At 45.2% G+C, this 22,651-nt stretch overlaps 2 protein-coding genes across 2 annotated transcripts; one reads left to right on the top strand and one right to left on the bottom strand.

Annotated features, from left to right (window-relative positions):
- The first annotated feature begins 5,970 nt into the window (after positions 1-5,970).
- On the top strand, positions 5,971-16,887 carry LOC138645533 (uncharacterized). The gene is made up of 13 exons (XM_069734922.1): positions 5,971-6,281; positions 9,503-9,548; positions 9,633-9,664; positions 9,745-9,807; positions 9,982-10,020; positions 12,803-12,836; positions 13,132-13,154; positions 15,185-15,220; positions 15,368-15,412; positions 16,057-16,072; positions 16,246-16,307; positions 16,444-16,545; positions 16,643-16,887. The coding sequence occupies exons 1-13, from the start codon at positions 6,191-6,193 to the stop codon at positions 16,690-16,692; spliced, it is 639 nt and encodes a 212-aa protein (XP_069591023.1). The 5' UTR covers positions 5,971-6,190; the 3' UTR covers positions 16,693-16,887.
- Positions 16,888-17,039: 152 nt separating this feature from the next.
- LOC138645532 (titin-like) lies at positions 17,040-22,422 on the bottom strand. Its single transcript, XM_069734921.1, has 5 exons — positions 22,048-22,422; positions 21,339-21,674; positions 20,476-20,523; positions 19,524-19,862; positions 17,040-17,762 (listed from the first exon to the last, which is right to left on the bottom strand). Exons 1-5 carry the CDS (start codon positions 22,094-22,096, stop codon positions 17,572-17,574), a joined length of 963 nt encoding a protein of 320 aa, XP_069591022.1. The 5' UTR covers positions 22,097-22,422; the 3' UTR covers positions 17,040-17,571.
- Positions 22,423-22,651: the final 229 nt, after the last annotated feature.

Genomic DNA, 22,651 nt, shown 5'->3' on the forward strand with positions numbered 1-22,651 from the left:
GGGAAAAAAAGAGAAAGGGAGGGGGTTAAACCACCAGACTGGAGAAACGAATCTGCACTATACCATAAAGGGTTTAAAGAAAAATAATAAATAAATAAATAAACCCGATGAAAATATAATGGTAATACTGGTACAAGAAGGGGGGCAGTCTAGTTATGCTGAGCAAACCAAATATCCACACAGGGCAAGGTATAATCCCCCACAAACCAAAAGGGTATCCTATTGAAGGGTTAATAAATGAGCACACAATGAGTACATGTCTGTCCAAGAATGCAAAGCAAGAAAAAAACCTGCTAATGTCCTGGTGAGTACATCCAAGATAGTGTGCCAATGTAAACAAAGGGGCTGCAAGGAGAAGGATATACTGCCAAGGAATGAATTACCTGTAGTGCCTAGCAAGTGCGGTGGTAACTAGCGCTGGTGGTAAGGTGCAGATGCGGTTCCCATGCGCCCGACATCTTCACCTTCAATAGACACACCTACTTGCAGACTCAAGGTACCGCCATGGGAGCCTCATGTGCCCCCTCATATGCCAATCTTTTTTGGGGTGCTTGGGAAAGGGAAATTTTCCAAGGGGACACCATCCCTGAGATACAATGGGTCCAGGGGTGGATGAGATACATCGATGATGTATGGTTCATTTGGGAGGGTACACCCCTGGACCTTCAAAATCTGATGTCCAAACTCAATAGCAACAATCGTAATATATTCCTGACCTATAAATCTGGTCGTGATTTAGAATTTCTGGATATAAAGATCAAAGTTTCCGATGGCATGGTATGCACTGATCTATGCAGAAAACCTACGGCAACTAACTCTCTATTACATGCCAGCTCTTCGCACCTACCCACAATCATCAAATGAATCCCGATAGGACAGTTCTTAAGAGCCAGACGCATTTGTTCCGAGAACTCTGATTTTGAAAAACAAGCAGTAGATCTTACGGATAGGTTTCTACTGCGGGGGTATAGTAAAAGAAATATTCGGAAAGGTTACAGAAGGGCTCAAAATACTCCCAGAGACTGTTTGTTATATTCCACCCAAAAAAAGCCAAAAGAAAATGGAAACCAAGTAAGATTCATCACAACATACAATAATCGCTGGAATGATCTTAAACTAATATTTAAGAAACACTGGAATATTCTTTAGACTGACCCTATTCTTCCAAAAATCCTCCCTTCTGGTCCATCTATGGTAGCAGGAAGAAGCAGGAATTTACATGATTGGTTAGTACACAGTCACTATGACCCTATTCCCGAATTTAGGCAGAAGCCACTACAGCAGGGATTCTTCCCATGTGGGATGTGCAAAGCTTGCCTCAACATGAAAAGAGCGTTCTCTTTTATCAATGCTGAGGGATCTAGGACCCTGGAGATCCGTAAACACCTCACATGTTCCTCCCAAGGTGTCATATACCATGCTACATGCCCTTGTGGCTTAATATATATTGGTATGACTACTCGGGAAGTCAAACTCCGGGTACGTGAACATGTCAGGGATATAGAAAAAGCCAAAACCATTCAGGACCTTTCCCTTCTTAAGACCATACCACGTCATTTTAAAACCAGACACGACTGTAACCCCAAAGGACTACTTTTTAAGGCTATTGATTAGGTCGACTTGGGAACACGTGGTGGTGATTTGGCCAAGTCTCTAGCATAACTGGAAAGCAAGTGGATTTATCGACTTGGTACAATCACCCCACATGACCTCAACGAAAGTTTTGGATTTAATTCTTTCCTGTAACTGAATTCTCTTTTATATACTAAAGGACCGGTTTTTAGGTGTTTTTACTCATTTTTCTTGTTGATGTACTTTTTAACCTTTCTCTCTTTACCCCTTCGTGGGGTATTTTTAGTATAAATTTTGGTATATCGTATTAATTATGTTGTTCTTACCCTAGGCTTGTATATATATGTGGCGTTGCTCCTGATTATTGTGCCTCTCTTATCTTGGCCCTCCTTGTATCCTATCCCGGATCACGGCAGACGTCCTGTTCCAAAGGATAGGCCCTCGTCTACGCTTTTTGTGACGGAATCTGGACATCTGGTGTTTTCCTGCGTTCCTGCGTTTCCTGAAAGAGAATGGGTGGTTTACACTCTAACATATGGACTAAAAAATTATTCAGCTATATATATTCATTATATTCTAACATATGGACTAAAAATTATTCAGCTATATATATTCATTATTTATTAATTTTTTCTACCAACCTTTTTCAGTATGGCCCATATTTTTGGAGGCATTAACCCTAAAATATATATATTGACATCTGGGTCTCTGGGCAGACATCTTTGTTATTCCCATGTTATTTTTAAATTTTATATAGTCTTGTATTTGGGTTTGGTGATATATTTATTCCCCTTTTTATGTATTTATTTTTTATATATTTATTTATGTATCTGCACGTAAAATTGGCCTTTTTGTATTATAGCTTTATTTTGTACCCTATAATACAGTTTATATTCACACACTGGCCATGTGTATATTAGTCACTGTGATCAGTATCGTGACACATCCTCATTTATTTTTGTTATATATCCCTTCCTCACTAGATATATAACAAATTTTCACACATATCCCTTGTCCCTGCCACATTTGTCACTACTAGCCTTTTTATTTTCTGGCCATATATATGTATATGTATGTATATCCACTTTGTCCTTATGATTATTATCTATTTAAGCAGGCTCTTTTTTCCCTTTTCCCCCTCTCTTCCCCCCCCCCCCCCTTCCCCTACTATATACATTTCATTTTATTCTGGCCCCCGGTATCACACTGTACTTGCTCACTTTTTATGCCCCTTCTTTGTTCATTCTCTGTTTTGCTCAGCGCTATACTGTTTCTCATTACAGTGCGCATGCCCAGTTAGAGTGACTCTTTTTCCCCTTCTCTTCTATGTGCCTGGAAGCGGTACTGCGCACGCGCGGGGTCCGCGCTCCCCCTCTGACTCCCGAGAGGCGCCAGCTACGTGACCGCAGTGCGTTCCACTGCGTGTCACGGTGTGCACGCTCGGGAGTCCCTTTGGCATGGTGGGACGGCCCTTGTCTGCGTGTGCAACCATTACCCCTCTGGCACATTTGGATAACGCCTCCTCCGTCCTCCAGGATATTCCTTAGCGGCACTGCGCACGCGCGGGGTCCGTACCCCGCCCCTGACTTCCGAGAGGCGCCAGCTACGTGACCGCAGTGCGTTCCACTGCGTGTCACGGTCCGCACGCTCGGGAGTCCCTTTGGCATGGTGGGACGGCCCTTGTCTGCGTGTGCAACCATTACCCCTCTGGCACATTTGGATAACGCCTCCTCCGTCCTCCAGGATATTCCTTAGCGGCACTGCGCACGCGCGGGGTCCGTACCCCGCCCCTGACTTCCGAGAGGCGCCAGCTACGTGACGGCAGTGCGTTCCACTGCGTGTCACGGTCCGCACGCTCGGGAGTCCCTTTGGCATGGTGGGACGGCCCTTGTCTGCGTGTGCAACCATTACCCCTCTGGCACATTTGGATAACGCCTCCTCCGTCCTCCAGGATATTCCTTAGCGGCACTGTGCACGCGCGGGGTCCGTACCCCGCCCCTGACTTCCGAGAGGCGACAGCTACGTGACCGCAGTGCGTTCCACTGCGTGTCACGGTGCGCAAGCTCGGAAGTCCCTTTGGTCTGGTGGGACGGCCCTTGGAAGCTCGCGCAATTGAAGCTGCTTAGGTTATTTCCGGCTAATTCAGTGCAACCCCCATATACTATAAAAGCCCTTCACACCTCCCCAACCTTGTCCTCGCCCCACTGAAGAAGCTACGGCGAAACAGAGCTTGTCGGGCGCATGGGAACCGCATCTGCACCTCACCACCAGCGCTAGTTACCACCGCACTTGCTAGGCACCACAGGTAATTCATTCCTTGGCAGTATATCCTTCTCCTTGCAGCACCTTTGTTTACATTGGCACACTACCTTGGATGTACTCACCAGGACATTAGCAGGTTTTTTTCTTGCTTTGCATTCTTGGACAGACATGTACTCATTGTGTGCTCATTTATTAACCCTTCAATAGGATACCCTTTTGGTTTGTGGGGGATTATACCTTGCCCTGTGTGGATATTTGGTTTGCTCAGCGTAACTAGACTGCCCCCCTTCTTGTACCAGTACTATTATTTTACTTTAAACCCTTTATGGTATAGTGCAGATTCGTTTCTCCAGTCTGGCGGTTTAACCCCCTCCCTTTCTCTTTTTTTCCCCTCCCCATATTAAATGTTCTGTGTAATTTTAAACATATTGTTTCAATAAATTTATTACTTTTTTTTAAAAAATATCCTTTTTCCTTCCTCACTTCTGTTTCTCTTGTGGTATCCCACAATTGAATATGTAACTTATATAGAAAAAACTGATGTTTTATTTATATATGCCATATGTTCGGAATAAAAAATATAATATTAAAAAATATGAAACATGAAAAGTGAAGCAAAAATGGCTTGTTTAAATACTATATATTCATTAAAGGAATAATACATAAAAAGCTGTGTAGCGCAATACCTAAAAATGAATAAAAGTGCATAAGTGCCACAGCAAAAAAATAATTAAATAAAAAGAAAAGGGACAATCCATATTGGTAAGGCACAGAAATACTACAAAGTGCTATAATAAATAAATATAAAAATATAACAGTGTAATTTATACGTGTGACGATTGTCACAAAGCAAGCGCTGTATAGAAAACAGTGCCCACAGGATAATTAAAGTGCAATGGTGCCACAACAAAAAAAGAAAGGAGGGGGGAAGGGGAATACCGATGTTGTCAAAACAAAGATATCCCAGACGTAGCTCAAATCTAAAGATGGCAATACAAATGTGATGGTCCGAACATATAGGGTACCTTAGAAGATAGGTGTCTGCGTGCACACGCGCCCCGACGCGCGTTTCAGTACAAAATCCTTCGTCAGGACGAAGTATTTGCCTTAGTGACGGAGCCACTAGGGGTTAATATTATTATTTTTGTAATTTGACTTACTGCTACATTAATAAAGATACATTTATATGAACTCCCTGTCTGTATCTCTCTCCTTCCATGAGTTCTCTGGGTTTTGGTTCTTTACTTTGTAATTAAGTGGTCACCACTATCTATTAAACCACACTTCACATTTTAAATTTTTCATTCGGATTTATTGAATTGTTTATACATTTATTATTTGTGAATTATTTTTCTGTGTGTGGTTTTTACCCCCTTTTGTTGCTATTATTTATCCTGTAGGGTAAAAGATAATCTGTCACACAACTCTGTCTACGGAAAAATAAAAATGTTATGGGTCTAGGAATATGGCAAATAAAAGTGATTAAAAAAAGAAATTGCGAAATCGTAGTAAAATTTTTAAAAAAACGTGTAAATGAAAAAATTAAATAAATGATCTATGTCCTAAAGGCAAAAAAAAATCCAAAAATGAAGAAATAAGACTGAATGAAGTTCTCATGTGTCAGCACGGCCTTTGCTCTTGTGCTCGGAGAATTAGACGGTGCTACTTGTGGTCTCATCTCACTCTTAGGGTTGACACCCGAGGAGCGTTGCGTTTAGGATGTCAAAAAGTGAAAGGTCTTACATCTTGCTCAAGAGCGTGACGAGTTAAAGGGGTTGTCCGTGGACATCAAATAAAACCTGCTAATTTAGATTAATTGTAATTCAGAATTATGAAAGTGGCATCGGCATGTCCAGATTTCCCCACCAGTCCCACGGTCTGCTTCTGCAGGGAGCTTCTCAATATTATCCCATCAGCTGTTTGGCTCCGTTCATTCAGTGAGTTATACAAAACGACAAAATATTACAAAAAGTTTTTAAAAATGGTCCTCGTCTCAATGACAAACTCTGAAAATAAGACACCTATGTGCTGTACCGAGGCCTGATGACGACTGAGCATCCTGTCCAATGTGGTTTTGGTGGTTTCCATTCCACCTAGTTCTAAGCGTCGTGTGTCTCATCAGATGGGGCGCACAATTACTGTTCCAGACATGCTGCTTTGGTGGGTCACGAAACCTAGTGAGAACGATAGGACAAGGTATGAAAAGCCATAAGAAAGAGCAGAGAAGAAAAGAAGAGCATTACATGGCCAGAGAAGCTGAAGGACAGAAGAAAGGACACCTTCAGGAAGGCAATGTTGAGTGACCGTAGGAGGACCTAAGACAGAAGACTCACCGGGGGTGAACACAGAAAGATAAATGTTCCACAGCGCATTCGATGACTGGATAATTGGGTTGTTTGGAATATTGGGTATGGCCTTATTCATTGGTTGCACCAGCTGCTGGCACCGTAAGTACATCTCACCAGTTTGGCCTGAAGGCCTACTCTTTATCATGGTTTCAGGGCTCGTCCGCTTCAAGACTTTTGTTGGTGTTATGCTCAAGACTTGTGTTAAGATGCCACATGCCTCCGATAGATGTCAGTTGAAGGCTTTTTAGGCCGCCAGCTATATATTTTGACTCCCCCATAAACACTAACTCTTGGCTTGATCAAAAGTTCACAGGCTTCCAATATAGAAATCAGAATGAAGCCACTAATAGACACCCCTGAAACGTTGATTCTCCACTATATGTTGGACGAGAGTCAGAAGACCCCAATACAAGCTAGATGTTGTCACGGGGCTACCGCGACAGAGAGGTTCCAGAGAACCGCAGTGCTCTTGGCCTCGTTCACACACAGTGAACAGAAGCTCTTCACCTGTATTCTGACCTGGCTTTGTGCCAGCAGTGCAGGAGTTAACCTTATTGCTGAGTTGCTGAGAGTTGGGTCTCTCTCAGCTGAAGTGGATTTTGTAATCTGATCCTCTATATAGACCCAGTCCTGACTTCAGCTATTGTCAGTGATCAGTTCTACTGCCTGGCTTGGAGGTTGAAGGAGAGTAGTGTTGGAGGTTTATTTACAGAGATTGGTGTCTGCTGTTTTGGTTGCATGTTAAACCTATTTTCCTTCCTAAGTTTATTCCTTCTCTTCCCTTCTCTGTGTTTCCTCTGTGGTTGTGTGAGCATTTGGTGAGTTTGAGACTTTTAGTTACCTTGTCTGTATACACTGTTTATTGTTGTATTTATACACTGGTGCAGTCCACCTCCTTTGGGGGGAGAGGGGGCCACTGATAGGGCCTGCACAGGAGACAGGGATACGCTGGCGGCTCGGGCCTCCTAACCATCATAGGTACCCCCGAGGTAAGCCAGGGCCCCATTTAAGTGGTAAGGTCAGGTGCGGGTCCCAGTACGCCGTCCTGCCCCTTTATCACCGTTTACGGCGTGACAGATATGCTGGGTTTGGGTTAATAACATGTGTTGAGGTCATGTTCAGGGTTTTTGTTAGGGTCGGAAGCCCCATTAGATAGCTTGATCCAAACTGTGAAACGACGGCCAACCGGATAAATACAAGGAGATTGTTTAATGATCTGTTTAGACATGCCACAAAATGTTCTTTATGGGCAGAATGATGGTTAATATGATCATTCTGTGCCCATGCAATATTATCTTTATTGCCCGAACAGCATCTGATTTAATTGGCGATGTGCTGCCAATAAAGAAGATTTTTACGCCAGAATAAAAATGATCACATCCAACGAACAAGTGTTTCGTTCATCAAGTGATTACAATCTTGTTAAGACTGACTGATAGTTGAGAACGAGCCCTGCTATAAATGCTCATTTTCCAATCATAAGTTCTTCCAAATGAGCCACAAGGACTTGTGAATCGGGTTCAAGTTTTGAGTTAAGATATTGTGCAGATCATGTATCGAGGTTGGGTTCAGGGCTGCTAATAGTGTAATTTTCAAAGCTTGTGTCATGGTCGCATTTAGTTCCTTTGTGGAATTATAAAACATATATCGGAGTTAGATTCAAGTCTTGCATTAGGATCAATCAACAGCATATGTTGGGTATGACTTGTGTTAAATTTGGCTTCAGGACTCATGTTGGGTTGAGGACTTGTGTTGGGGTCAAATTCAGGTCTTGCATTAGTATTGAGTCCAGATCATGTGTTGGACTTGGATTCAGGACTTGCGTTGGGGTCAGGATCAGAACGTGTTATGTTGACTGAAGGTATGTCTTGGGGTTAGTGCAAGACATGTTAGGTTTTGGTTCACGGCTTGTTTTGGGGTTTGGTTGAGGGATTTTTTTAGGGTTAGAGTTACATCTTTCATTAGGATTGAGTCCAGAATGTGTGTTGGGTCCATGTTCAAAGCTTCTGTTTGGTTTGGGGCTCAAGTCTATGTGTTGGGTCAGTGTGCAGAGATTGTTTTGGGTTGGGGTATAGGGCTTGTGTTCGGTCCAGGTACAGGGCTTGTGTAGGGTCCAAGTACAAAGCTTGAGTTGAGTCAAGGTACAGGGCTTTCTGTTGGGTCATGTCGCAGGACATTTTTTGGGGGGTTGGGGTACAGGGCTTCTATTGGGTATGGGTGCAGAGCTTGTGTTGGATCTGGGTACAGGGATTGCGTTGGATCCAGGTACAGGGTTTGTGGTCTGGGTGCAGGGATTGTGTTTGGTCCAGGTGCAGGGCTTATGTTGGGTCTGGGTGCAGACCTTTTTGCGTCGGTGTGCAGAGCATGTGATGGATGTGGGTACAGAGCATGTTATGGGTCTGGGTACAGGGCTTGTGTTGGGTCCGGGTGCAGAGCATGTCTTGGGTCTGGGTACAAGGCTTGTGTAGGGTCCGGGTTCAGGGCTTGTGTAGGGTCTGGGTACATGGCTTGAGTTGAGTCCGGGTTCAGGGCTTGTGTAGGGTCCGGGTACAGGGCTTGTGTTGAGTCTGGGTACACGGCTTGTGTTGGGTCCGAGTGCAGGGATTGTATTGGGTCCTGGGACAGGACTTGTGTTGGGTCCAGGACAGGGATAGTGTTAGGTCCTGGGACAGGGTTTGCATTGGTTTCAGGTGCAGAGCTTCTGTTGTGTTGGGGCCCAGGGCTTGTATTAGGTCGGAGTGCAGAACTTGTGTCTGGGTCAGGCTCAAAGCGTGTGGTGTTAGTTTTAAGACATCATGTATTAGGGTGAGTACAGGATTATTACTCCTAAAACGTCACCTCCCTGTCACAATGTAGTTGTTTAACAGGAAGAACTAAAAGAGGCATGAGTCCTTTGGTGACCGGATGACAGATTAACAAGCTCCTTGAGAACCAATGTGGCTGACAGTGAAACTGTAGTTGACCCAGCTACAAGTACAGAACTTACAAAGCTGAGCTTAGAAACCACAGAGGCGGGTTAGATACCAGGGGCGTAGATAAGGGGGAAAGGCATTGGGGCGTGTGCCCCGGGTGTTGTGGAGGTGGTGGAGAACAAGCCACCCTACATGGACTGAGGTATGTACAGTAGATACAAGGTAAGGTGAACCTCTTGCCCCAGATGAAGTCATAGTCCTGAATAAACCATCAGGAGTCTGCAGCAACTTTTTTTTTAATTTGTACAATTTTTCACAAAAATGTAAAAATAAGAATTGAAAGGAACAATTAAAAATTACATCCCTCCTCTGATATTTCTAACCTTTTCTTTTACACAATCTTTATAGATAAATCCTCACATCCCGGAGGACGCCGCCAGCCTCCGCCTCCTCCGTAAGAACCTATAGATGAACCATCATTATTATTATTTGGGAATATTTTCCTCTATTTATCAATGTTGTCATCTTTTTTTCACAGAACCCCAGATCTACAACCTCGTTATGAACATGGTGAGATTAAATTTACAAAAAGTAACTTCTCCTTCTCATGACTTTTCGCTCATATTTTGGTATTTATGTCTCATTTACAGGTCCATATCCTCCAAATCCAGCTCCAGCGGCTGCAGCCGACCACTCTGTCCTTCAGAAAACAAGTATGGCTATCTCAAATTTGTCCCCCAATTTCTCTGCCCCTCCGGTACCAGTCAGTGGGTGTGAACAAATCCTCTCTTTCTAAAGAGTCAGGGAGGCGGAGCTTACTTTACTTTTTATTCATGTGACTGCCTTCAAAATTACTAAACCCTTTAAATCTTTTATCACCGTGACAGGCGCAAATGACGGGGATTCTGAAGAGGATTTTGAGGAATGTAAGTACAAATATTTGGTAATGTTTAGAAAACCGGTCAGATTCCGGTAATATTACCATCATGATGGGGACAAGAGCCTACGTGGCTTCACCATCAAAGGAAGCAAATCTTGGAAGAACTGAACACTAGGAGAGGCGCTCCACTGTGAAGCTTTGGGACCAGATACCCAACAAAGATAAAAATGTCAGTGTCCAGTCATCACGAGGGACTAAAGTGGGAAACATCGGGGTCCAGGCCAGTTATGGGGGCTCTGTGATAGATAACTGTCATGTATGAGGGACTTCGGTGGCTGTCATGTAAGGAGACATCAGTGGCTGTCATGTATGGAGACATCAGTGGCTGTCATGTATGGAGACATCAGTGGCTGTCATGTATGGAGACATCAGTGGCTGTCATGTAAGGGGACATCGGTGGCTGTCATGTATGGAGACATCAGTGGTTGTCATGTAATGAGTCATCAGTGGCTGTCATGTATGGAGACATCGATGGTTGTCATGTATGGAGACATCAGTGGCTGTCATGTATGGAAACATCGATGGTTGTCATGTAATGGGACATCAGTGGCTGCCATGTATGGAGACATCGGTGGTTCTCATGTATGGAGACATCAGTGGCTGTCATGTATGGAGACATCGATGGTTGTCATGTATGGAGACATCAGTGGCTGTCATGTATGGAGACATCGGTGGTTGTCATGTATGGAGACATCGATGGTTGTCATGTAATGGGACATCAGTGGCTGCCATGTATGGAGACATCAGTGGCTGCCATGTATGGAGACATCAGTGGCTGTCATGTATGGAGACATCAGTGGCTGTCATGTATGGAGACATCAGTGGCCGTCATGTATGGGGACATCAGTGACCGTCATGTATGGAGACATCGGTGGCTGTCATGTATGGGGACATCAGTGGCTGTCATGCATGGAGACATCAGTGGCCGTCATGCATGGAGACATCGGTGGCTGTCATGTATGGAGACATCGGTGGCTGTCATGTATGGGGACATCGGTGGCTGTCATGTATGGGGACATCGGTGGCTGTCATGTATGGAGACATCGGTGGCTGTCATGCATGGAGACATCAGTGGCTGTCATGCATGGAGACATCAGTGGCTGTCATGTATGGAGACATCAGTGGCTGTCATGTATGGAGACATCAGTGGCTGTCATGTAAGGGGACATCGGTGGCTGTCATGTATGGAGACATCAGTGGTTGTCATGTAATGAGTCATCAGTGGCTGTCATGTATGGAGACATCGATGGTTGTCATGTATGGAGACATCAGTGGCCGTCATGTATTATGGGGACATCAGTGGCTGTCATGTATGGAGACATCGGTGGCTGTCATGTATGGAGACATCGGTGGCTGTCATGTATGGGGACATCGGTGGCTGTCATGTATGGAGACATCGGTGGCTGTCATGCATGGAGACATCAGTGGCTGTCATGCATGGAGACATCAGTGGCTGTCATGCATGGAGACATCAGTGGCTGTTATGCATGGAGACATCGGTGGCTGTTATGCATGGAGACATCGGTGGCTGTCATGTATGGAGACATCAGTGGCCGTCATGCATGGAGACATCAGTGGCTGTCATGCATGGAGACATCGGTGGCTGTTATGCATGGAGACATCGGTGGCTGTCATGTATGGAGACATCAGTGGCCGTCATGCATGGAGACATCAGTGGCTGTCATGCATGGAGACATCAGTGGCTGTTATGCATGGAGACATCGGTGGCTGTCATGTATGGAGACATCAGTGGCTAGCATTTTTTAGGGTGTATTTTTAGCTCTCATTTGTACAATGCTGTCAGTTACTGATGGATTTTGTATCAGGCAGAGACATCAGTAGTTGACACTTACCCTCCCCCCCCCAAAAAAAAAAAAATAAATAAAATAAATAAAATAAGACGACACATGACTGAGTTGTGTAGAAATGTGGTAGCCCCTTGAAGAGTGGTAGATGATAATTAGCCCTGGGATGTGACCTGGACCAGATCTCGCGTGAGTGTCCATCTTTGTGGGATTTGGGTGTTCCTCAGTATTGGGGTCACGACAGTGAGGAGTTCAGGGATCAGGAATTGGGGAGATTTCCAGGAACCGGTCTGGTGGAGCGGCGCCTGCCCCGGAGAGAGGCGTCTCGCTGCCGAACCCTCTAGATAACAGGTCACGTGACCTCAGCTGAACCTGCATTTTGGTAATAATTTTGGTAAGCTTTTATTTTTTTGAAACAAACTCATTGAAAATGTATTTTTAAATTCTAGAGGTGGTCGTCTCCTGGTACCCGACCTCTGCTTGCTGTCAGTGAACATAGCTGCACTTCTGAGCTTTAGGATATTCAGGTCAATGATACAGTGAAGCTCTGCGGAATCTTACACTTTCCTGTAACATCGCACAAGTAACAGGTCTCCGTAAAACAGGAAACTAAACTCCATCGCCCCATCGCCCCTGCCTCCATCGCCCCCGCCTCGTCGCCCCATCACACCCGCCTCCATCGCCCCCGCCTCCATCGCCCCCGCCTCGTCGCCCCATCGCCCTCCTCAATGACTGTACCTGCAGAAGTTGCAGATTTATGTATGATGAAAAGTTCTGCAACGTTCTAATATACTTTCCATCGTGACACCGGCAGTGGGGGCTCGGTGGGTTTATCTGACTAGTTCTACTCACTGACAGTAAGCAGAGATCTTATACACTTGAAGATCTGACAGTCAGGAGGGGGCCGGGACCTGTGATCGTTTGTAATGGGGTCCACGGTAACGTTCAGTCTTCTCTCCACAGTTCTGAGTGTGAACGCGACACAGCAGGCAGAGGGGTGAGTGTTCTGTCCTCTAATGTCCGACCCAAAACCTCCATCATCCCCTATAGAAGAAGAACAATAACCCACAGATAACATCCCACAATGTAGGACGGAGGTGACTTTACCATATGTCCCATGATGCATCAGTGATGGGGACTATATATTAAACCATAACTGTGTGCATCTGACAACTGATCACCGGGTGGAAAAAGAAGTCTGATCATAAAAAACGTTGTCAAGGAGGCGGTAGTGGGGACATAATATATTACTAACTGCATTAAGATTAATTAATTTTATTTTTGTCTTTTAGGAAAGGACAGAAATCTGTGGAAGGTAAAAAAATATTACTGTGAGCTCCCCCTAGTGGTGGCTGCAGACAGGATCTTATCATGCATCTCTGTATACAGGGAGCTCCCCCTAGTGGTGGCTGCAGACAGGATCTTATCATGTATCTCTGTATACAGGGGGCTCCCCCTAGTGGTGACTACAGACAGGATCTTATCATGTATCTCTGTATACAGGGAGCTTCCCCTAGTGGTGGCTGCAGACAGGATCTTATCATGTATCTCTGTATACAGGGAGCTCCCCCTAGTGGTGGCTGCAGACAGGATCTTATCATGTATCTCTGTATACAGGGAGCTCCCTCTAGTGGTGGCTGCAGACAGGATCTTATCATGTATCTGTATACAGGGAGCTCCCCCTAGTGGAGGCTGCAGACAGGATCTTATCATGTATCTCTGTATACAGGGAGCTCCCCCTAGTGGTGGCTGCAGACAGGATCTTATCTTGTATCTCTGTATACAGGGAGCTCTCCCTAGTGGTGACTGCAGACAGGATATTATCATATATCTCTGTATACAGGGAGCTCCCCCTAGTGGTGGCTGCAGACAGGATGTTATCATGTATCTCTGTATACAGGGAGCTCCCCCTAGTGGAGGCTGCAGACAGGATCTTATCATGTATCTCTGTATACAGGGAGCTCCCCCTAGTGGTGGCTGCAGACAGGATCTTATCATGTATCTCTGTATACAGGGAGCTCCCCCTAGTGGAGGCTGCAGACAGGATCTTATCATGTATCTCTGTATACAGGGAGCTCCCCCTAGTGGTGGCTGCAGACAGGATCTTATCATGCATCTCTGTATACAGGGAGCTCCCCCTAGTGGTGACTGCAGACAGGATCTTATCATGTATCTCTGTATACAGGGAGCTCCCTCTAGTGGTGACTGCAGACAGGATCTTATCATGTATCTCTGTATACAAGGAGCTCCCCCTAGTGGTGACTGCAGACAGGATCTTATCATGTATCTCTGTATACAGGGAGCTCCCCCTAGTGGTGGCTACAGACAGAATCTTATCATGTATCTCTGTATACAGGGAGCTCCCCCTAGTGGTGGCTACAGACAGGATCTTATCATGTATCTCTGTATACAGGGAGCTCACCCTAGTGGTGACTGCAGACAGGATCTTATCATGTATCTCTGTATACAGGGAGCTCCCCCTAGTGGTGACTGCAGACAGGATCTTATGTATCTCTGTATACAGGGAGCTCCCCCTAGAGGTGGCTGCAGACAGGATCTTATCATGTATCTCTGTATACAGGGAGCTCCCCCTAGAGGTGGCTGCAGACAGGATCTTATCATGTATCTCTGTATACAGGGAGCTCCCCCTAGTGGTGGCTACAGACAGGGTCTTATCATGTATCTCTGTATACAGGGAGCTCCCCCTAGTGGTGACTGCAGACAGGGTCTTATCATGTATCTATGTATACAGGGAGCTCCCCCTAGAGGTGGCTGCAGACAGGATCTTATCATGTATCTCTGTACACAGGGAGCTCTCCCTAGTGGTGGCTGCAGACAGGATCTTATCATGTATCTCTGTATACAGGGAGCTCCCCCTAGTGGTGGCTGCAGACAGGGTCTTATCATGTATCTATGTATACAGGGAGCTCCCCCTAGTGGTGACTGCAGACAGGATCTTATGTATCTCTGTATACAGGGAGCTCCCCCTAGAGGTGGCTGCAGACAGGATCTTATCATGTATCTCTGTATACAGGGAGCTCCCCCTAGTGGTGACTGCAGACAGGGTCTTATCATGTATCTATGTATACAGGGAGCTCCCCCTAGTGGTGGCTGCAGACAGGATCTTATCATGTATCTCTGTACACAGGGAGCTCTCCCTAGTGGTGGCTGCAGACAGGATCTTATCATGTATCTCTGTATACAGGGAGCTCCCCCTAGTGGTGGCTGCAGACAGGGTCTTATCATGTATCTATGTATACAGGGAGCTCCCCTAGTGGGAATATTATGCAGTGTTTATTATTTATTATGCTCCTGATACACTCACTCTCATTATTTTCTGTGCAGATAGAGGCGCACAGCAGGACACCTATGTGAACTTAGGTCAGTTTATTCTTACTATGTGACTTGGATACTTATTAGCTTTTATTCTATGTGTCACTGTATTATATTCTTGTGTATTTTTTACTATAGTTAGATGTAAACTACTAAAGATGAAATAATTGTTTTGTATTCGTGTCATTGTTGCAGACGCAGCGCAGGATTATGAGAATTTGCCGGATCTCGCCGTGAAGGGTGAGTGGAGACAATTGAATGATTTTAGCAAATTTGGATTTTTTTTGTCATATTTTACACATTTTAATGCAATTTTTATTTAAGGGCCGAAGCTGCAGTCATTTCAGGCTGCCGCGATTGATGGCGCGGCTTCATGGCGCTCTGCGTCCGCTCCGTCATCCCGTACTCTGCAGGATTTTCTATGCATCCGTGCGAGATGGCGGAGGCTTATAACGGAGTCCGTGCGCTCCGGCCGCGTCTCATTGCTTTCTTATTGCGAGATTTCCAGCGGATTTAATCCTCTCTGTCGTTTCTTGTCTTATGTAACTGATTAGATCACTCGGTCCCGTATATATCAGGGGTGTCAAACTGCATTCCTCGAGGGCTGCAAACAGGACATGTTTCAGGATTTCCTTGTACTGCACAGGTGATAATTTAATCATCTACACACATAATGAGTTGGTGATTAAATTATCGCCTGTGCAGTACAAGGAAATCCTGAAAATATGACCTGTTTGCAGCCCTCGAGGAATGCAGTTTGACACTCCTGATATATATGCTGTATACCCGCAGAAGACCAGTGCTTCTAGGCATGTTGGGAGTTGTAGTTTTTCCCTATAAATTAACCCTTCTTTTTCTCTCTTTTTTTTTTATCTACTGGACAGAAGACCACGTTTACCTGTAAGTGACAAATTTTATTACAATTTCCCAAATGTGATGATTCCTGTTGTTGTCTCTCCTTCTGGTCTCTACACAGAGACCGCCCCAGTTCTAATAAATGAGCCCCCCAGTGCTGCCCAGTGAGGGGGAATTGGAAGGATGTAATCATGTTTGCGCCATTGTCTTCTTTGCAGGAAAATTCTGGAAAGTAATCCTGAAACTGATGCGACAGCCGCAGACAACAAGACTGGGGCGGGTAAGTGTGGATCGTAGGTCTGCAACGGGTCTCATCATCACTTGTAGTCCCTCGCTTGTCCACAGGGAGTGCTGTGATAAAGTCATACAGCGCTCAGCGCCCCCCAACTATACAGACGTCTATTGTCTCCTTACAGACAAGACCCCGAGGTCCGCCATCAACAGCATCGGGAAATACTCCTCACATTCGGACAGTCTGTGCCACTCGTATGAGAATGTGGCCATGGAAGGCCCCACTGGTGAGTATCTAATCCTCTCCTGTGTGATACTGTCTGCTGAGCTGTGTATCTAATCCTTCCCTGTCTCATTAACTCTTTCCTGGCTCCGGTGTTGCAGTGTCGTTGGAGTCGGATCTGGATTATGTGAACGTGTCTCCTTCGCTGTGAGCGCTGCTCTGGAGGGATCCATTGTCCGCCTCTGTCTGAATTCTGGAGGATTACACGGCTGAGCGTCCGGTGTGGGGTCTCCCCAGTCGGATGTCCTATGGGGGGTCCTAATATGTTGTGTGATGCTGACAACCTGCCTCAAGTTGTCAGCGCCGTCTTCTCCTAGATCCGGACTCCATTACTATATGATTGAACCTCTCGGCTCGCTGTCAGTGACTTGGGGCCATTTTGGGAGATTTGTTCACATTGAAACGCAACCTCAGCTGTGAGAGATATCGGGCCTATAAATTCTCATTCGCTGACCGCAAGCAGAGATCCTAAAAATGGCGCTGAACGGACCCACCAAGTCCGAGAAAGTCACAGAAAGTTTAATGATTGGGCTTCGCTCCTGTTAATATGGATGCTGGCCCTTTAAGAGAAGCAGCTACAAATCATTCTAAACTCCCACACAAGTTTATCTACATATAATGCAAAAAAAAATCAGCAGCGAGTGCAGGAGTCACTGAATAAAGGCACAAATCAGCGACATGGCCGCCCCCGTCTCTCATTTATCGTCTTCTTGTGAACTAAAGAGGTTGTATGGAATTAAAAAAAAATGGCTGCTTTCTTCCAAAAATAGCGCCACCATGGACCACAGGTTCTGTTTGGTATTGCAGCTCAATCCCATTCACTTTAATGGAGCAGAGAAGCAATACCAGATACTGGACAAGGGTGGCGCTGTTTCTGCAAAAAAAAGCTGCCATTGTTTTTTGTAATCAAGTACTTCCCCTTTAAATCTGATGGAGAATGATCACGAGGAGGAGGATGGACATCCCGGAGATGATGCCACCAGTCCGCTTTCCACCAAGGATCGTCACAACGAAAGTTTTTGATGAGAATTCAACCTTTGTAGCAAAAATACAGAAATATGGCCAAAAGCCCGGTGACCACCAGTGCCGCCGAGACCAGGCTGAGCTTCACCGTTCTGTATAACTGCGCGGACCCCGGGACCACCGCGTCATGGTTCTCCAGGGTTCTTGCCGCTGCTGCCGTCTGGAGGCCAAGATGTCGTCTTCGAGATCCCAGATCATCTGTGAAGGAGACCAAAAAGATGGCGTCAATAGGATGGATCCGAATGGGTGGTGGGCAAGTGGGCACTGGTCCTAGGGCTCTCTCTACAGGGGGTCTCTTTAACCCCTTATGGACCTAGCAATTTTTCTTTTTTGTGCTTTTTGGTTTTTTTTCTTCCATTTATTCCGAGAGCCGTAACTCTTTTATTTCTCCATCTACATCCCCACACAAGGGCTTGTTTTTTTGCGGCACGATTTCTAGTTTTGAATCCTGTCATTCACTTTACCTTACAATGTAGTGAAAACAGGAAAAAAAAAATTCCCACCGTGGCGATATAGTGAAAAAAAAAACGCAATTCTGCCCCCAAAAATTTGTTTGTGCCACCTTTGTCTGGGACCCATACATTTTTTGTTTTCCCGTCAGTGGAGCCGTGTGAGGGTCTGATATTTTTTTGCTTGCTTAGCCGTACTTTTTATTTGATACCATTTTGGGGTGCGTGCAATGTTTTGATCACTTTTTGTTGTGTTTTTATATGGAGATGTGGAAAAATACAGCAATTCTGGCAGCTTTTGTTTCCCTTTATAGCTTTTACCATATAGCTAATTAATGTTATATTTTATAGATCACATTTTTACTGAAGCGATAACACCAAACATGTTGATGTTTTTTCTTGTTTTTTTTTTCTTTCTATTACTATATCTTTAAACTGGGGAAAAAGAAGAGTGATTCAAACATTTATATTTTTTTTTTTCAAAATTGTTTTTACTTTATTGTTTAGTTCCCTAGGGGACTTCAACCTGTGATCTGTTGATGGCTTGCTCGCTATGCTGCAAAATTATAGAATTGCAGTATATACAGTAGTGAACTGCATTGTTTCGTATGAAGGCGTACTAACATGGCAGCCATGACTGCCTTCAATAGGCTTTCACATGGCAGCCATAAGGCCCTTCTCTGGCTCTTCAGAGAGAAGCCATGGGTGCCTTCAATAGACCCTCAGAAAAGCCATGGGCGCCTTAAATAGGATTTCAGATGACAGACATGAAAGTCTTCATATGGCAGCCATGGGTGCTTTCAGATGGCAGCTATAGGGGCCTTAAATAGGCTTTTAGATGACATACATGAGGGTCTTTATATGGCAGCAATAGGGGCCTTCAATTGGCCTTCAGATGGCATCCATGGGAGCTTTCACTAGGCCTTCAAATGGCAGCCATGGGGGGCTTCAGTAGGCTTTTAGACAGCAGCTATGGAGGGCCTTCAGATGGCAGCCATGGGTGATTTCACTAGGCCTTTAGATGGCAGACATGAGTATGCCTTCAGATGGTAGCAATTTGGGCCTTCAATAAGTCATCAGATGGCAGCCATGAGAAACTTGAGTAGGCAATTATGGAGGGCCTTTAGATGGCAGCCATGGGCCCTTTCAGTAGACTTTCAGATGGTAACGATGGGAAACTTCACTAGTCTTTCAGATTGCAGCCATGCAAGCTTTAAGTAGGCCTCAGATAGCAACCATGGGTGTCTTTATATTACAGCCATGCAGGCCTCAAGTAGGGCTTCAGGTGGCAGGCATGGGGGCCTACAGTAGACTTTTAGACTGAGCTATGGAAGGCCTTCAGATAACAACCTTGGGAGCTGTCACTAGACCTTCAGATGGAAGCGTTTTGGTCTTAATTAGGCCTTCAGATGACAACCATAGGGGTCTTAAATAGGACTTCTTTCCATTCCTTGCAGTGCTAAATATCTAACAAGGGATTTACCCTCTAAACTTTTGCCCCGTCGCCTACCTTGGATGCGAAATGTGGTGCTCCAGCTTTCCTCCATTGATTTGTACTTTATGGAGCACGTATACACCCCAGCATCCTTTTCCTGGACATGGACCAATTGTAGGGGCGCTCTTCCCTGTTGGAGATCTTGTTCTGAAATTTCATAACTAGAGGAATCGCAACATGACTTGTTTGAAAAATACTTGGTCACTCCGTCCTTTGACCAATGGACAACCAGCGTTGACAATTCTGGGACAGCACCCATCGAAAAGTTGCAATGCAGAGTAGCGTTCTCTCCCAGCTTGACCGTAACAAGTTCAACCCCATCGTTTTTATTGGTCGATCTGACTAAGGTGAGCCCTAGAGGAGAGAGAAGGGAGGTGGTAAGAACAAGAAGTACAGAAGTATAAAATAAAGCAGGAACAACCATCTTACCATTGAGTAAGAATATGTAGCTGAAAAAAAAAGAAAACATTCCTGGGCATGGCCATGTGGCCAGGCTGGTGCAACGTTTCGAAAAGGTTGAAGGAAAGCAGATGAGCGAAGCTTATATATGAGGTAACAACATCGTTATCTTAAAACCCCAGTCGCGTAGGGAGGGAGCGACAGAAGCTTATGCTACGTCAGATATCAAATTCTTGTTTTTGAGTTTCAGAAACATTCATCCAGTACATTTTCAGACATATTTATACTTGATCAGCAGTAACGGCCAAGCTGTGGATCATCCATGGTGCCCTGATGGCCCCAGGTTGGAGATCCTCGATATGAGACAAAAAAAAGCCTTGATCTAAAAACTAAATTTTTGAAAAACTTTAACATTTTCATTTTTAATTTTTCAAAATTCTACTTATGTATGAAAAGTGGTCATTCTCCAGGGAAGAGGGTCTTACTTTCCTCTGAAGGACCAGAATAAACATTAAAGAACCCCTTTAATATCTACATCCACTTCATTCATCGATAACCCAAGTCTTACTGGCTTTCTCCGGGGGAGGCGTCAAGTCCAAGATGCGGATCCTATTGCCTGGACAAAAACAAAAAGGTGAGAATCGTTGGTGTGAACCGAAGAGGGATCCAACCTAGAATCTATAGATAGACTGAATCAAAGCTGAGCATGTGGGTACCAATAAATATTACTCTGAAATACCAATAAAGAGGGTTGGATGTAAGCCCCACCCACTGGACTCCTTAACACAAGTGGTCAAATGACACAGTCCCCTGCTACATAGCTCCACCCTTCTATCTGTAAACATACTATAAGCCCCACCCACCGGACTTAAAAGCAGAGTGGTCACATGACCCAGCTATATGGCTTCACCCACCTGATTAGTTCAAAGCAAGAAAACTCTTCAAAGTGGCCAAATGAAGCTACCCAGCTAATTAGCCTCTCCTTAAAAACCCACATCACATACGTCTGTCCTTATAAATAACTGTTTCTCATTCAGTATGGCGTTCTTCTCTTGGATGATCCATTTGTGCCCACCTAACATTGCATCATAGAAACGCCCTAATCAAACAGGACCTGCTGAAAAGACCACTTTAAGGGTCAATTTAAAAAATATATAAAGGGACTTTGTACTTTTTAATAACCCTTCCTGCATAGATAGAAAAGACAGTTAAGTTGCCATGGTTGCCATTGCAGAATGGACATTCCATCATGTGACTTATGAATTGAACGTTGAGGTCACAGGACAACAAGACTGTGCTGGCGTCTCCATGACAACCCCAGAGCAATCATAATATTAACATTAGTCTCTTTGTCTAAGCCAGGTGGCTTAGATCCAATATTGTGTCAATTACCGCTCCCTCACATAACGGAGAAAAAGCGGACCCCCTTACGTTCTATAATCAGGGTATAGATGGCGGTTTGCAGTTTTACACCATACTGGACCAGACAAGTATAATTTCCAGCGTCGCTCAGGGTAAGATTCGTCAAAACCAGAGAGATATTTCCTTGTGCGAGCTGCTCCAAAGACATCTTGGCCCAAGGGCTGTGAAACGTCAGATTCCCGTCGATATACTCCACCAGGGGGCGCTCATTGTGCTCCCAGCGCACTGACAGCATGTCCATTCTCACTGGAGGGTTGACCACCTTTATGGAGGTATTCATGAGAATCTGATGGGGGAGGCGGGCAGTGATCGTAGAGGTGTCTGAGGAGGTGAGGAACGAGAGGGCTAAAAAAAAATCATAAAAAAAAACTTTAGCCACTTTTTGTATACAGCTACTCCGCAGAGCTGCGTCTCCATGGTTACAGACTACACACCCTGGGTTATTATCCTCCATCGACCCCTTTGTCTGCATTACCTGCAGAGAGTAGACAAGGTGACAGAGGGAAAGTCCCAGGATCAGACTACGCAGGGTTTGTTTGTAGTCTGTTACCATGGAGACTCGCAGGTAGTCAGGAGACTTTTCATCATGGCACTTAGTAATCTGACTCTTTAAGATGTGATTCTATCTGAGTGAAAGCTTCCATACACATAATATGACCCACACGCTGCACCCGTGTGCGACCCTGTGTCACGCGTGTGCAAATATCATGTCACTTACCGGCACATATCACCAGACTGAGTACGGGGACTGCGCAGCTCATGGTCATGGACGCTCGCCCGTGTAGGACTCTGCTCCGCCAAGTGCAGATCCTGGCTGTGAAGAAGGGCCTGTTCCCGCTGCTTCCTGTGATATGGCTGCCGGGGGCCTTATCTAATGCTGACACCAGAGACTTCCACACAGATAAAAAACGTCAACTCTACCCTAATGGCCAAATGTAGCAGATCCCAGATCGTCAAGCTTCGTTTTTGCATTACGATGGAACAGATGATGCACATTGCGGTCAATTTTTGGGATGCAAAGACCCACCCCACAGCACAGCCATACAGAAACTGAGCTCCTGTTAAGTGTCCCTTTCATAGCCCCCACATTGTATAATGCCCCCCACACACAATGTAACGTGGCACAGTCGTACCGACCGCCTGGGGGTTTATAAGGTTACGGTGCCACCACTTCTGTAGGGACGTCTGTGGATTTCTCAATCACCGGCCTTATGACCGATGGAGTCATGACTGTATTCTGCGATAACGCCCGGTAAAGAATGTCCACCTACCACCAGGGCCGGCTCCCGATCCATAGAGGCCCTGGGGGACACAGCCCAGGA

The sequence above is a fragment of the Ranitomeya imitator genome, chromosome 7, assembly GCF_032444005.1.
Source record: "Ranitomeya imitator isolate aRanImi1 chromosome 7, aRanImi1.pri, whole genome shotgun sequence".
NCBI lineage: Eukaryota > Metazoa > Chordata > Amphibia > Anura > Dendrobatidae > Ranitomeya > Ranitomeya imitator.